The following is a 14,079-nucleotide window of genomic DNA, read 5'->3' on the forward strand; positions in this document are numbered from 1 at the left end:
TGAGCCGCGATGGCAGATGTTCTAACTCGGTAGTTCAGTCACGATCGAGACGCCCTCTGGTTCCATCGATCCGTAGAAGGGAATAGGTCAGACATCAGAAGACTGGATGTAGGGGAAGAAGCCCGCAAAGCGAAGTAATAATTACCTTGGATCAGCCCATCATAGTCCTGCGTCGCAGTGAGATTCGTCACGTGTCCCATCTTTTATTTCACCAAGTCTTCGAAGGACAGCCATGTGTGCTGCACAGGCAGCACAGTAAATGCCAATTCGTTGATTTTTTTTTAAAAAGGGGGGAAAGGGAAAAAGAAAGAAAAGCAAACCAGGGTATCTATTAAGTCTCTGGAAGTTCATTCAGTAGCTGCGACAGCCAGTTTCAAGAGCCGAAAATATCGACGATAATCAGCCCAGAAAGCAGGTAAGAAAACCATTTGACGCTTCCGTCTTCGGACGCCCTCCTTATCGCTCTCTATGCCTCGCTTTGTATCGGCTCTTTTCCGTCACTTTTGTTACGGATAATCAAAACAGATGCTGTACCATTATGGAGAAGGGGCCGAAGGCCTCATCATGTTTGCAGTCCGGCATTTAGAGCTTAGCTTTGGCGGGCTGAGACAGAGGAGCCATGGCCTCCACATTGGGGACCACCTCGCCGTTGCCCGTCTTGATGCTATTGCCGAAGAAGATGACCTGAACTGTCAGGTCGTCCCTATTTGCCATAGTTGTCAGCGAAATCCAGGCACGCTGTAAAAGAAAAAAAGAAAAAACCAGCGAAAAAAAATGCAGTTCAGTAGGAACAATTGGTATTATAAAAAAAATTGACCTCATTGCCATGTGGCGTAGGATCCCTTGATATCATCATACTGCAGGAGGGCGATCGAGAGAAAGTACATGGCTCATGTGGAGGCATGGCGAAGCAAGGGGGAAATAAACATACCGATATCTGCGGGAAAACGGAGCGGGAAGCGTTAGGAGGGAGCAGACCTGCTCCTCATTCTTGCCGCCGAGAGCGTTCCGCACGAGATGCGTAGCTACGTTCTCGTCCTTGACGACGAACCTGCCGGAGGCGTCGGGTGAGAGGCCCCACTGCTGCACCCGAATGGGCGTCTTCTGCCCATCGGCAGCGTTGTCGCCGCCCTGCTCGATCGGAAGCTGCGCCTGCTTCGACGAGCCGAAGATCTTGGCCCAGACCGACTCCATGTTCGACGGGCCGGAGCTGCCCGAACCGCTGCCGCTGATTCCATGGGTCTCTATCCACTTGCCGACGAGGCCGACGACCTCCTCGTTCGTCAGCATCTCCCAGAGGCCGTCGCTGGCCATGACGAGGAAGTCGCCGTTTTCCGGCTCGATCTTGGTAGTTGTCACGACAGGTTCGGCCGTGACGTAGGGAGGGGTCTTCAGGCGGGGAGACGGGGTCCGCCCGAAGAAGGCGTTGCGCAGACGGGTCGAGATGTCGCGGCTCCATTTATAGGTGGCGTCGCCGAAGGCACGCGTGGGTTCCAGGCCGCCGAGGACGCGGCCGTGTTTGATGACCTCGTCCTCACCGGGATGGCGCTTCCGCATCCGCGCGACTTCGTCCGGATTGCTTCCGGTCTGGTCCACGGAGAGAGCGGTGGCGGTCCACTTGCCGGACTCGGATCGGCGGCCGAGCACAGCACGCGAGTCGCCGGTGCATGCCACGCGGAGGAGCTTGGATCGGCTGTCGTAGAAGGAGAGAAGAGCGCATGAGCCCGACAGGGCCGGCTGGAGCAGCTCTGCGGCCAGTGTCTTGGAGCCGGATTTCAGGACCTTCTCGACGCTCTGATGTACAATCTCGTCGTCGAGCTTGGTGAAGCCGGCCTTGATGGCCTTGTCGATGGCCTCAGCTGCGGGAGACATGCCAGGGGCTGCCTTGTAGGTTTCGTTGAGTTGGTTGGCCACGACGCTGATCAGGGTCTGACGAAGCTTGGCAGAGGTGGTCCATCCACTGAGGTCCTCTTTCGTTAGCACGGGCGGGAACTTTTAATAGATAACAGAAAGCAGAGTCTGGCGACCCGGGCATTAATGATAGCCCGAGGGGAGAGGGAGAAGGGGGAAAAAGAACAAAAGAAAAAAAGAAGAAGAAAAAAAGAACGGGGCCCGGGGCCAGGGGGCCGGGGAGGGAAATACGTACGCATGACCGTCGAACACGCCCCAAAACATCCAGTCACTGCTTTCCGCATTCGACGCGCCTTCCATGCGGCTCGGCACCTCAACAATCTTCTCGTCGTGATCATCCTCGATGGGGTTGTTACTCGGCAGCTGGACCAAATCATACCGCACGACTCCCTGACCGCGGTTGACCAGGTACGATTCCTCGGACTTGCGCAACACCTCGGTAGCCTGTTCTGGATTTATTATCTCGAGAACTCTCCTGCCATCGTGGTTTGTCATCTTGGAGATTGGTCCGTCACCGACGACCGTCGCCTTGTGTAGCTCGTCGGCGCCGATGACCAAGACGTGGCGCGTGGGCTCCGCAGAGTGGTCTATTGTGCTGGTCGTCGTGAAACCCCGTGACAATGGCTGGCCGTGATCGGCGGAGGTGCCGTTGTAGCTGTACCAGGCGCCATAACCGACCAACCCCGAGACCAGGGCGACGGAGACGCGTCGGAAATACATGGAGGACTGGAGGGGAGGTTGAGGCAGTTCGGAATGGATTTCCTGGGCGGAGTAAGGTGATGTCGGGGAAGACTGAGGTTGGGAACTGGGACTGGACTGCGACAGACACCGCTGCTGGGTTGCCGCTGGGAAGAGTGAGCTGCTCTGCGTTCCAGCTCGCTTCGAGTTGAGTTGGGTCAAGACGTTGCGTCCGGCACTGCGACCATGAGACAGCCCTCGCGCCGTACTTCGGTGGGTTGCACGGAGCGCCCGTATCGCTGCTCGATGCATCTGCATCGAAGATGACCGGCCTCTGAAATTTTGTAAATAAAAGAAGAATTGATGACACGATGTGGAGAGAGAGGGAGAGTGAGAGAGGATGGCCAATTTGGGGATGCGGAAGGACGAGATGCGGTCTAGACGAATACCGATCCTTGACCGTGACCCGTTCTCCCGCATCGCGTTGTGACAGGGGGTTTGTTGCATGTGTCCAAGACGGATAATCGCAAAGGAATAATGCATGTGTCGAAATAAAGTACACAAAAGACAATTCCGTGTTAACCGAATACACCTCGTCTTATCTTATCAGTCGCCCCTCACTCCACCAGCGATCCCCGGAATTGACCTCACAAGTTCATTGCCTGGTATACCTAAGGTAACCTTTACTAAGGTACATACAACATTTAATACCTTGGGCCGTACTTCAAGTGTTTTGTTTTGTATTATATACTCGTACATTCAAAGGAACTTAACTTATTTTGCATCACCCGAGGCTCAAGTCATCACATCTGCTCATCCCCATGCATTTGAAGGAAAGGCGAAGCCAAATCCGCGCATAGATACCTGATTTACCTTACTCGAGTCCTTGACATACCTCGGCTTATCTCTCCCTTCTCGAGCTGTCACACTCAACCCCCTTCTCTTTCTTTGACGACCAGAACCCATCATGACCCAGCCAATGCCCGGCGCAGAGCGCATTCGCGCCATTCAAGACCAGGACGGCATGTACCAAGCTTTCGACTCGTATCCATGGACTAAGGACAAGACTTTCATGGTAATGGCTTCTCTATTGCATCTCCCGCCGTTCATCAACCCCAAAGTTCCGACCCCTTTCACATGCTAGTCCTCTCGTACCCCCGACATTCATATACTGCTTTACAATCCCATCTCAGTGCGGTTAACAGAGAGCTCTCCCCTCTCCAGTCCGGTCTATATGCCATCCTAGGCGATCCCAACTCCCCCAATCCGCGAGGGGACCCCAGTGAGCTCGCCCTGCACGCCCGCATATTCTACTACACCCAACGAGTCGGCGTCACCATCGATTTTGCAAACTACAAAGACTGGCTCGCCCGGCATCCGGACCACACCCCTCCGGACGTCATCCCGGAAAGCTACGGTTCCATCAGGTCCACTGCTGCTGCTGCTGCTGCTTCTGCTCCCATCTCCGCCGGGGAAAGCACGGAAAGCACCGATGACGTCCCAGCATGGCAAGCCTCCGCCCCAAAGGCCGAACTCTACGTCGAGAAGCAAAACCCGCCAACCCATCCCGGCGCCGACGGCGACAAACCCGCCTACCCCATGGGATTCGCCGAGATGCTTCAGAGGCTGCAGAGAGGGGAGACCATCCCGGGAATCCGTGAAATTCCTGACACCGTCATCAGAGATCCGGTAAGTCTTGCTTGCTCCTTGCTCTTGTCTTGGTGGCCGCTTAGAGGCCTGAAGAGAGTCTCTTTTCTTCCTTCGTGGGACATTCCTACCCCTGACTGCCGTGCTCATTGACTTGTTCATGTAGACTGTAAAACCTGTCGGAACACGGGCCGCGCCTAAGAAGCCATGGGAGAAAGCCATACCAGCAGTGGCCGAGTCACCTATTTCTGCTCTTGATTCCAGTTTCCCGTCTCTCGAAGATGAGAAGACGACAGCAACTGGCGGGTAACCATACAGAAGAGGTCGACAGATCTAAGCTCATTATTCGTTATGCGGAACTCCGCAGTCGATCACACGAAGCCTTGTTGTCTGTGGCTCGCTCTTAGCGCAGACGTCTAATCATTCTAAACAAGCCACTTCACAATCATATTATTGCACCTTGGGCGCATACGCGGACTTGTACAATTGTTTTCTGCATGAGTTGATATTACTTGATAAAAGCTATATTTGTATGAGGTGTGCCGTGTATACTGAACTGTCTTGTCGAGACCACGGCATAGTAATGTCCTGAGACATCGCAGAATTCTACTTGTACAATATTTCTTGTCCTCTGTGTGCCTAGCAGCCATCTTCCGCTCACTAAGTCTCTTCTCCTGGGCGAGGCCCCTTCGTCTCCTTTTCTGTGAGCCAAGGGGGCCAAGTTCCCGTACAGGTACCATATTCTCGATGCTTACACCGGCCAAGTAGGAATGGGCGATGAGCAACATGTCGAAAAGGTAAAAAGAAAATGCCGCGAACTCCAATATCCCCTGAACGAGATTCCGAGGCCCGCACTGCGCTACCCTCACGTATTGCAAAATCCATCCGTAACCATAATCTGTCCAAAGCACTTGGCCGGCAGTAGCTGGCCGAGTGTACGATGACAACTGAATCTAGTAGTAGCTGCAACAGATAATGTTGCCAAAAGGTACATATAAGTCGCCATGCTGTGCTGAGCAGTGTGATGAGAATCCGGGAGAAATCAGGCTAGACGGTAGTGAGAACGAACAAGGGAGGATGATGCAATGCTGGCCTAGTAAGGAACAAAAATATCCGAGACTGATACAGAAGTTCCCAGAGAGTGAAGAAGCAACTCGATACGAGAACCATGGCAAATTAAGATGTTCCTAAGAGCTTCAGCGATAAGGGTTCCCGAATCCACGGTTACCTCCGCCCATGCGAGGTATGGCAGGTCCAACACCCGGGCCGGGACGTGTTGTCACAGCTGGGTTGGTGCAGAGCATGCCGACGCGCGAGCCAAACTTGGAGCCACGTAGGGAAACCATGTGCTTCCGAATATGGGCAGCAACGATCTCGCGGTGCTGAGGACTGGCGTGGGTGAGAATGTACTGAATCAGATAATTACCGTACTGGTCGCTGGCAATGTCGATGAGCGGGATTCGGGGGCGGTCTCGGCGTCCCTCGCACACCCGGTCGAGGTAGCGGGTAAGGAACTCGGTACCTCCGATTTTGAGGCACTTCTCGACCACCTTGGAGGCGAACTGGTCGGTGCTATACTCGGCAGCATATCGAATGACATGGTCCACCGCACGGCCGCGGTCGGCAGGAGCTCCATGCTCGCAGATATGCTGGATGCACCAGTTTCCAAACTGACCGTGAGCAACAATGTCTATGTTGGCAAGGACCTCTTCAATGCAAGGCCGCTGCAGTTCTCTTGTTAGAAAATGACTCTCAATGGCCTGGGGGGGATCGCAAAGTTTCCCAGAAGCTCACCTTGTCCTCTTCCAGGCAATTCTCAAAAATGTTTTGGACCACAAGACTTCCGGTTTCTCCAAGGGCTACCTCATGCCACATTCCGCGAAGAGCTTCGTTGACATATTTCATGATTTGCGGAGGCGACTTAGACCATCGCAGCTCGAACAACTTCTGCCAAACATGACAGGCATATCGGTGAATGACCGTCTCGGGGATGCGACGCAGAAGTTCATGAACCATGATGGCCTTGTAGTCTTCGGGAACAGAATCGAAGGCTTTCTGAACAACGTGGCACCCAAAGGGGTCCATGGAGAGATTGAGCGTGTTGCCACGAATGGCCTCAGCGATCTTGACGACCTGCTCTGGAGTGCCATGTTCGAAGCAGCGCTGGACGAGGAAGTTTCCGAAACGGTTGACCATCAAGGGATAGGCCTGGGCAATGATAGCCTCGACGATATCATACTTCTGTTCCGAAGTACCAACCTTGAGCTTCTGCTGTAAGAAGATGGAGGCTTGCTGATCATTATTGCAGACAATTTTGTCCACGATGTACTTCCAATTGCAGTTGGCATTGCGGTCGAGAAGTCGACGGTAATTCAAGGGCTCGGTCGTGGGAAGGTAGGTCTGGCCTTCTGCTCCAGTGGACTGCTGACAACCACGAGGGATCAGCTGCCTGGACCGAGAACAATTACTGCCACTTCGGATAGGCTCACGTACCTCATCCTTCCAACCCACATTGGTCTGAAATTCAGTGGCATGAGGAGAAAGGCGCGTGCCAATTGCTTGCGGGTTAAACGAGGGGTAGGTGTTCATTCCGACGTTGCAGGACGGCACCAAGCTCCCGGGACCACCGTTGGCCGGGCCGGCCATGGCATCGAACTGACTGGGAGCGGGACTATAACCCCCGTAGGTACTGCCGCTATAAGGGTGAGGAGAGCTGTAACGGCTACTAAAGTGGCTGGTGCGTCGACCCGCAAAGGGACGCATAAGAATGTCAGATTCAGGAGTCATTGACTCCGTTCGAGACCCGTCCACCATGGAGTAAGGACCATTGGGATCCATGAATCCGTGATTGAAGCCTCGACTGCCAGCAAACCAGTTGTTCGCGGTCGAGAGGGGCTCGGGAACAGGCTCCGCAATATTGAGCCCCTGCCAAGGACCTTTAGAGTTGCCCCACGGCGCCCCTACACGATTGGAGGCACCGCCAGCTATGGCGTTAGTGGCATCGGAATGCTCCTCGTCACAGACGCCCCAAAAGTCATCGCGACGGTGGATGTCAGGGCCACGAGGGATATATTCCCCTTCAATCGAAAGTTCGGGCTTCGAAGTGAGCTCATTCTGGACCTCCTTGGTGATGTCGCGGGTTTGGGCAAGCTCCTGGTCCAGACGGGAGATCTGGCTCTTGGCTCTGGCGAGTTCCATCTTGAGACGAGCAACCTCATCTAAACCGCCTGCGTCTTTACTGGGACCACTCTGAGCGTTGCTAGGTCCGTGGTGGGAGTCCGTGTGGGCGGCACTGGCGGGTCTGGTAGACGGAGATCTCATGATGTGGTCCTCGATGTCAGGAGTGACAGGGACAGAACTGCTAGTAGGGCCGTTGTCGAACGCGGCAGTGTAGAATCCGGTGTTGCCAGAGGTATTCTTCAGAACTCGGCGCTGCTTTTCGAGGGCTTCCTCCTGCTCAGAAAGCCTGGCCAGGAGTTTATCTGTGAGGCTTTGCTTGGTTGCATTGTCCTGTCGTCTCAAGTCAATACTCACGACATCATCAATGCTGCCTGGGAGAAAAATCGGGGGGGGACGGAGACAGGAAGAATGCCCACCTGTGCCGAGTTCGACACTTTGTCAGAGACAGGAGCATTACGCGAGTGATCCTTGAAATGGTTAGCAGACGAACCAAAGGCTCGATCCGACTAGGCAAATTCCGGTGCAACCCCAGGTGTCGAAGACACGAACTGCTACCCTTGCAGATAATGGGCACCAATTGAGTGAGGCGACTTTTGGTTTCAAAGAAGAAGAAAACCCGAAATAAAGCTTACTTACCAAGATAGAAACTCCAGGCTGGTCAGCATCCTTGTTCTCGTCAAGAAGCTTCTTGAGCTCCTTGCCAGTCGAAGTCGTTGGCTTAGCTTTGCCTACAGGGTTGGTCGAAGCCATTGTAACGTCCAACACGATCGAGATTCAAGGAATGAGAGATGGCCAATATATCCGATGAGAAACACGATCTAGATATCCTTACGAGAGTGACCCAGATCAGTGATGAGTGCGTACTCTCAAGCAGGATGCGTGATGGTCGTGTTCTCGTAGAAATTGGTTGATGGTGGAGGGATCAGAACAGGAGAAGTTTGAGGGGGATTCTGGGGGGAAATCAAGATCTCAGGTCAGTAACGTATCTCCGCAGGTACCTTGGGAAGGGACTAGAAGCAAAACCAGGAAGGTGGCCGTGTGTAAGGTAGTTATCTTTGGTAAGAAGTAGATTAAAGCAGGTAGGTACCGAAGATGAGGCGGCGATAGAGGGATGCGCCCGCCAGGGGAAGTACAGGGGAATCGGTGAAAGATGAAGAAATGGTAAAAGTACGTGGTGAGTAAGGTAGATAGCGCTCCCACGCGAGAGTAGGCTCAACAGATCAAACCAAGATCGGAAAGGATGTTCATCCTAATACTGCAGACCTTGTAGTAAATAGAGCTTGTGCTAACTCCGTTCTGTGGCTCAGAAGCCTTCGTAAGGAGCCTGTGAAAGGGGGGTGTGGTTAGATCTTGCTGGGGGTAAGGTAGGGTAGAAGGAGGGATAAGAGATCAAGTGAAAGGGAAAGTGAAAACAACAGGGTAACTAGTCCAGGCACCCGCTAAAAGTATATCTGCTTGGGAAGGTAAGGTCGGCAGGATAAGGTAGGTAGCTTAAGCAGGTACTATAAGGTACGCGAAGCTCTCGAGGGAGGACGCGGAAGGTAAACCACATGGCCTATCCACCTAATCAGTTGGCTATCACCAGGGAAAGTACCACGCAATTACCCAATAACTGTATGAGGGTGAAACCCAGATGACGAGGCAGGAGATAGGAAAAAGCCCGAAGCCTCGTGTATGGTGGATGAGTAGGAATGGAAAGCCCTCAGGGGTAATGAAGCCACCACTGAGCACACACGACCACGGTGTGTCTATCACACTGGACCATAAATAACCCAAGGAGCATGATCGGAGGCTTCTCTGCGCACATTGAACTTTCGTGGGTCGGTCAGGCAGGTTCGGAGAATCCAGAGCCCCGTGAACCCGACTCCGTTGGACTCAGTAGGTAGTGCCAGCATAAGCACGGAAAGGGCTTGTCTTTTTCAACCTTTTCTTTTCCATTAACCCTGCATTGTCCTCTGTGTTTGTCATAAGGCCGATTTCCTCGGTAGACCAGGTGGTGAGACGGGCCCTAGCCACAGACGTCCAAATCGTCGCAGTCAAGGGGGTTAACAATGTGCCCTATCCAAGATCATGTCGAGTGCGAATGGCAGGCCTCAACACATAAAAAGCTGCCTCGGTTCGGGGTAGACTTGGTATCCCCCCATTATCCGAGAAGTACGACGCCGCGGATGCCCATCCGGAATTCGACTTCACGGAAGTACATACAGCAGTCTAGGTAAAGGTCTGACGTACTCATGGGGATTTTTTTCTTGTTTTTAATCACGCTAACCGACGCCTCCATTGTCTCAAGGGGATCCGAGTATTCATCAACACGGCATTAATGGTACAGGTGTTCGTAGTGTACAGAGATGATCGTCTTCCTCGTCTATTTCTTCCTCGGGTCGGCTATAGTAATGTCAGATTGAGCGCACAGATAGAGCTGTATAGACATGGAACTTCAAACTCACGCTTTGGACCCTTCTTCTTCTTCGGCGCGCTCTTGCCACGGGCTTTCAATCTGATTCCAACGCGTCAGTCTTTTATTCATTCGCAAAATTGGAACCAAGACGCACTCCACGATGTGCTCAAGACGATCTTCCTCTTTCTCGTCGAAGGTCGTAAGCTCAGGACCGAATTCGTTGAGGACATCTTGGAGAGTAGCGGTTTTCGGCGGATAATAGGCAGCCAGTGCAGGACCTCTTAGCCGTTGACGCAAAATCTTGTTACCCATTCGGATGCCGTCGGGATTATAGGTCGTGGCGAAGACTTGGCATTGGGCCTGTTGTGATAGACGTCAGTACTGCAAGGCCTGGAACTAGATAATGGTGACTTACCTTCATGAGGTCCAGCAACCTCGCTCGTGGAACGCTCATCTTGTTGTCATGGTCCAGCGGTTTGTCTAGCTGTCTGGGTGAAGTTCGATTCTGCGACGCCCTCGAAACTCGACAAACATTTGATTGGCTTCATGGAGACCCACTATATCGGAGACGGATCATCTCCTCCCCGAGAACAACCTTCGAAACAACACCCAAGATGACGATAAGAACCTTATCAGTCCGTAATGAGCCTGGTTTTTTTCGACGGTGGCTCACTTATTATACCTACATCTCACCATCTTACAGTCTCGAATAGCAACGAACATAGCATGATTAATATTTTCATGAACCTACCAAACTTTCAAATTTCCAGAACATAATTTCACAAAACACCCCGGTGGTCTAAAATGCCGAAGAGGCCCCGGGATGAAGCCGATTTCAATGGAAGTGAGGGCAACTCAGAGGCTAATAAGAGGCGAAACTTCGACCCAGCTATCGAGACAAACGAACAGGCCCTTGCATTGTTACTCAATCAAGCCGAGAACCTCATTGAACACCTCCGGAAACTTCAGAAAGCCTCCTCTTCAGGAGTCTCAGTAGCGGTGGTTTCCCAGGGACAGCTGCTCCAGGATCTTCAAAGCGCGAGCACAGTGATTCTTCCTGCAGTTAGGTTGCTGGCGAAAGATGGAGTAAATACTCACCAAGTAAAGGATGTTGCCCGTGATGGCTCATCACGTGAGGTACGGCGTTCAAACACCGGAAGCAGTACACGACGGCTCCTTCTAACCGCATTTCACAGAATATCTCGGGCGCTGCATTATTACAGACACCGACCTCTGGCACGGCTGGCTCGCAATCCACACAGCCGCGAGCCTCGCAGGTGTCGTCTGTATCGGCGCCACCCGTGCCCTCTCCCCTCTTACTCACACCTTTCCAAGCAGAGAATATAGCTTCGTCTTTACCACCTCTGCCCCCAATACTGGACCAAACGCTAGAGACGGCCGTGTTCACCCACGCGGGGATGGCCAAAATTCAGAAGTCGCAGCTCAGCTATGACCGCCTTGAATGGCTTGGGGACGCGTATTCGGAGCTGATTTCCTCTACTCTTCTCTTCAGCACTTTTGGTCGTGCTAGCCCTGGTCGCCTGTCACAGCTCCGAGAACTCCTTATCTGCAACTCTAACCTAGGAAAGTATGCGGCCAAGTATGGCCTCATGCAACGGGTACATCTTTCAGAAGAATTCAAGAATTCCAAGGATGCAAAAAAGATACCTGGTGATGTCTTTGAGGCATATGTTGCTGCCGTGATTCTCTCTGACCCGGAAAATGGTCTGCGTCGGGCGGGAGAATGGCTCAAAGCCCTCTACAGCATGACCATCAAAGATCAGATTCGAGAATTGTCCAGAAAACCGGAAATGCGGCATATCGTCGAAATGGACAGAGAGCAAAAAGTTCCCATCGAAGAAGAGGTTCCACCGAAACAACGGCTCTCGACATTGATTGCTGTTCAAGGGGTAAAGCTGAGGTACGAAGACGATAAGGGTGGTCCGAAAAAGGACAAGTACAATAACCGGTTAAATGTCTTTACGGTCAATCTATACCTAGATGGCTGGGGCGAGAAGAACAAATGGCTTGGAAAGGGCACCGACCTGAACAAGAAGGTGGCCGGTCAGAAGGCAGCACAGATGGCATTAGACAATGCCAGTCTGATGAAGAAGTACCGTGATAAGAAGCTCGCTTTTCTAGCGGCACGTGACGAGGAAGGGGCCGAGAATGACAATGTCGACTCGGAATAAAGTGAAGATTTAACCACAGCGAGGATCATCTGGCTATATTTGCTTTTATCTTTTAATTTGAACGGGGTCCTGTCCCAGGATCCAGCTGATTGCTGTTCAATGTACGGAGAGAATGTCTTGGGGGCGTGCATTTTCACGTGTCTGCCATGCAGGTGCTTGAATCCGGGTACCTTACCTGTATGTACCTAATATAAGGTACCTTAAGGTATTAAGAGGAGTTGTCCCTCGGAGTCAACACAGCTGGGAGTGGGTCGGGTCCTTTTCGCCGAGGCAAATCATTCCCGAGCAACGGGGCATGAACGATAATGCGAGGAGCATTCTCATACCCTGAGATAGATAGGGCATCATCGAACTACGGGACCTTTCGTTGCATTGATGCCGATGTTGTCATGATTGGAGATGCACGCCACAATGCCGAATTTCTACTTCGTAGGGGGCTAAGCTCGTTCTTTATTTTATCCAACTGGTCAACTCCCACCATTCGTCCTAGCGCGTCTTCTCGTCATCGCGTCCTGAGAGCAACTTCCTTGGTCGGCTTGTTCGCAAACTGATATCCTGACCCTTCCGTTTTCCGGCTCACGCCCAGCGCAGGCAATAGATCAACATGGCCGATTCCGTCGGTAGGTTCTACTCTCTGCAGGTACATCATTGGAGAGTTCTTATCGCACTGACGGATCTTCTGTTCCCATAGATCGCGTCTTCGTTCATGCCCTGAACACTGTCAAGAAAATCCCCAAGACGGGTGCTTCGCGCCCCCCACCGTCTGACCGGCTTCGCCTCTACGGTCTCTATAAGCAAGCCATGGAAGGAGACGTTGACGGTGTTATGGAGCGTCCAACCGCTGCCACAGGTCTTAATGCGGAAGACCTGCAGCGGGAGAAGGACAAATGGGACGCTTGGAATTCTCAGTGCGGTCTCAGCAAAACCGAAGCCAAGAGGAGGTACATCGAGGCTTTAATCGATACAATGCATCGTTATGCGACGACCCCGTACGTTTGCGGTCTTCTCCCCCCCGGAGACAAAGTATTCCTCCGAGTGCTAACAACCCCTCACACTCGGATAGGGACGCCAAGGAACTCGTCACTGAGTTAGAATTCGTGTGGAATCAGATCAAACACAACAGTCCCAGCGCATCGGACACGAAAGGTGCGGAAAGCGTAGCCTCTCGGGGTCGATACGTACACCCGGCTAGCGGGACGGCTGGGCCTATGAGAGTTCTGAAGCCCATGAGCGAGGACGATGCCGCAGAGAAAGCATCACAGCGCAGGATGGACGACGAGGATGGCGACGACGACGACGACGACGAAGATGGCGACCTATCTGGGAAAACACATTGGTCCCGTAGCGTCGAAAGGGCTCTCGTCAAGATGTCGGCCGAAGTCGCGGCATTGCGGGAGCAGATCACTACGGGGAGAGAATGGAGGGCGAAGAAGGAACGAAGTTTCCCAGCACGGCTCGGCTCGTTTGCATTGGTTGTTATGAAACACCTTGGTATCGACATCATCCTTCTGGTTCTAATCCTATTGTGGATGCGGAAGCGGAAGGACAGGAGGCTGGAGGACCTGGTGAGAGCTGGCCTGAAGCTGCTGCGGGAGTACATACGAAACGTCCTTCCCTCGAGATGACCACGTTCCGGATTTCTATCTCGACAATCTTTCAACTATGGAGGTCTGACCAACTCTGAATGCGGATGGCTTGGCCTCTACTCCATCTGCATCAGCTGACACTCTAGCGCTCTCGTGCTCCCATACCTCGAGGCGTTGAACGCAATCTCTTGATGCGTCCCGCGGGAATCCGTAACTGGATCCGAAGGGGCATACGGTGCCTATCCAGTCCAATGGCGGTCAAAACAGCTCCAGCCACCACATCCGCTCATGTTCGTTTGATGAACAAGCGGAGCGACATGGCATGCCAAACTGGCCTCCAAGGAGCGCCGTCACTCAAGGGGACAACGATCCACAACATACAGCCCTTACACGCACCGGCAGACATGGCGGGTAAGCTGAAGCCTGGTGGGATGGACGTCACTTCCACCCTGCCCCTTTATTCAACCGAGGCAAAACACTCGGACAA

The 14,079-nt window shown here is 52.9% G+C and overlaps 6 protein-coding genes across 6 annotated transcripts; 3 read left to right on the forward strand and 3 right to left on the reverse strand.

Moving 5' to 3' along the window:
* Positions 1-582: 582 nt before the first annotated feature.
* On the reverse strand, positions 583-2,901 carry SODALDRAFT_336832 (phosphatase; the record flags this gene model as incomplete). The annotated part of the gene is made up of 4 exons (XM_028612626.1): positions 583-703; positions 932-1,960; positions 2,147-2,745; positions 2,815-2,901. The coding sequence occupies 4 exons, from the start codon at positions 2,899-2,901 to the stop codon at positions 583-585; spliced, it is 1,836 nt and encodes a 611-aa protein (XP_028471329.1).
* Positions 2,902-3,311: 410 nt separating this feature from the next.
* Positions 3,312-4,805, forward strand: SODALDRAFT_327729 (hypothetical protein). Its single transcript, XM_028610507.1, has 3 exons — positions 3,312-3,664; positions 3,814-4,278; positions 4,403-4,805. Exons 1-3 carry the CDS (start codon positions 3,557-3,559, stop codon positions 4,544-4,546), a joined length of 717 nt encoding a protein of 238 aa, XP_028471330.1. The 5' UTR covers positions 3,312-3,556; the 3' UTR covers positions 4,547-4,805.
* A 627-nt stretch (positions 4,806-5,432) lies between these two features.
* On the reverse strand, positions 5,433-8,166 carry SODALDRAFT_336844 (meiotic coiled-coil protein; the record flags this gene model as incomplete). Its single annotated transcript, XM_028612627.1, has 4 exons — positions 5,433-5,960; positions 6,031-6,657; positions 6,730-7,746; positions 8,053-8,166. The coding sequence occupies 4 exons, from the start codon at positions 8,164-8,166 to the stop codon at positions 5,433-5,435; spliced, it is 2,286 nt and encodes a 761-aa protein (XP_028471331.1).
* Positions 8,167-9,678: 1,512 nt separating this feature from the next.
* On the reverse strand, positions 9,679-10,309 carry SODALDRAFT_41385 (putative mitochondral 37S ribosomal protein S27). The gene is made up of 4 exons (XM_028615348.1): positions 10,230-10,309; positions 9,969-10,174; positions 9,864-9,905; positions 9,679-9,801 (listed from the first exon to the last, which is right to left on the reverse strand). Exons 1-4 carry the CDS (start codon positions 10,266-10,268, stop codon positions 9,723-9,725), a joined length of 366 nt encoding a protein of 121 aa, XP_028471332.1. The 5' UTR covers positions 10,269-10,309; the 3' UTR covers positions 9,679-9,722.
* A 196-nt stretch (positions 10,310-10,505) lies between these two features.
* SODALDRAFT_348226 (ribonuclease III) lies at positions 10,506-12,131 on the forward strand. The gene is made up of 2 exons (XM_028613353.1): positions 10,506-10,951; positions 11,011-12,131. Exons 1-2 carry the CDS (start codon positions 10,619-10,621, stop codon positions 12,004-12,006), a joined length of 1,329 nt encoding a protein of 442 aa, XP_028471333.1. The 5' UTR covers positions 10,506-10,618; the 3' UTR covers positions 12,007-12,131.
* Positions 12,132-12,308: 177 nt separating this feature from the next.
* SODALDRAFT_41444 (acyl-CoA binding protein) lies at positions 12,309-14,025 on the forward strand. Its single transcript, XM_028615349.1, has 3 exons — positions 12,309-12,626; positions 12,698-12,995; positions 13,070-14,025. The coding sequence occupies exons 1-3, from the start codon at positions 12,611-12,613 to the stop codon at positions 13,629-13,631; spliced, it is 876 nt and encodes a 291-aa protein (XP_028471334.1). The 5' UTR covers positions 12,309-12,610; the 3' UTR covers positions 13,632-14,025.
* The last annotated feature ends 54 nt before the right edge of the window (positions 14,026-14,079 follow it).

This window comes from Sodiomyces alkalinus (assembly GCF_003711515.1).
Source record: "Sodiomyces alkalinus F11 unplaced genomic scaffold SODALscaffold_1, whole genome shotgun sequence".
In the NCBI taxonomy this organism is placed as follows: Eukaryota; Fungi; Ascomycota; class Sordariomycetes; order Glomerellales; family Plectosphaerellaceae; genus Sodiomyces; species Sodiomyces alkalinus.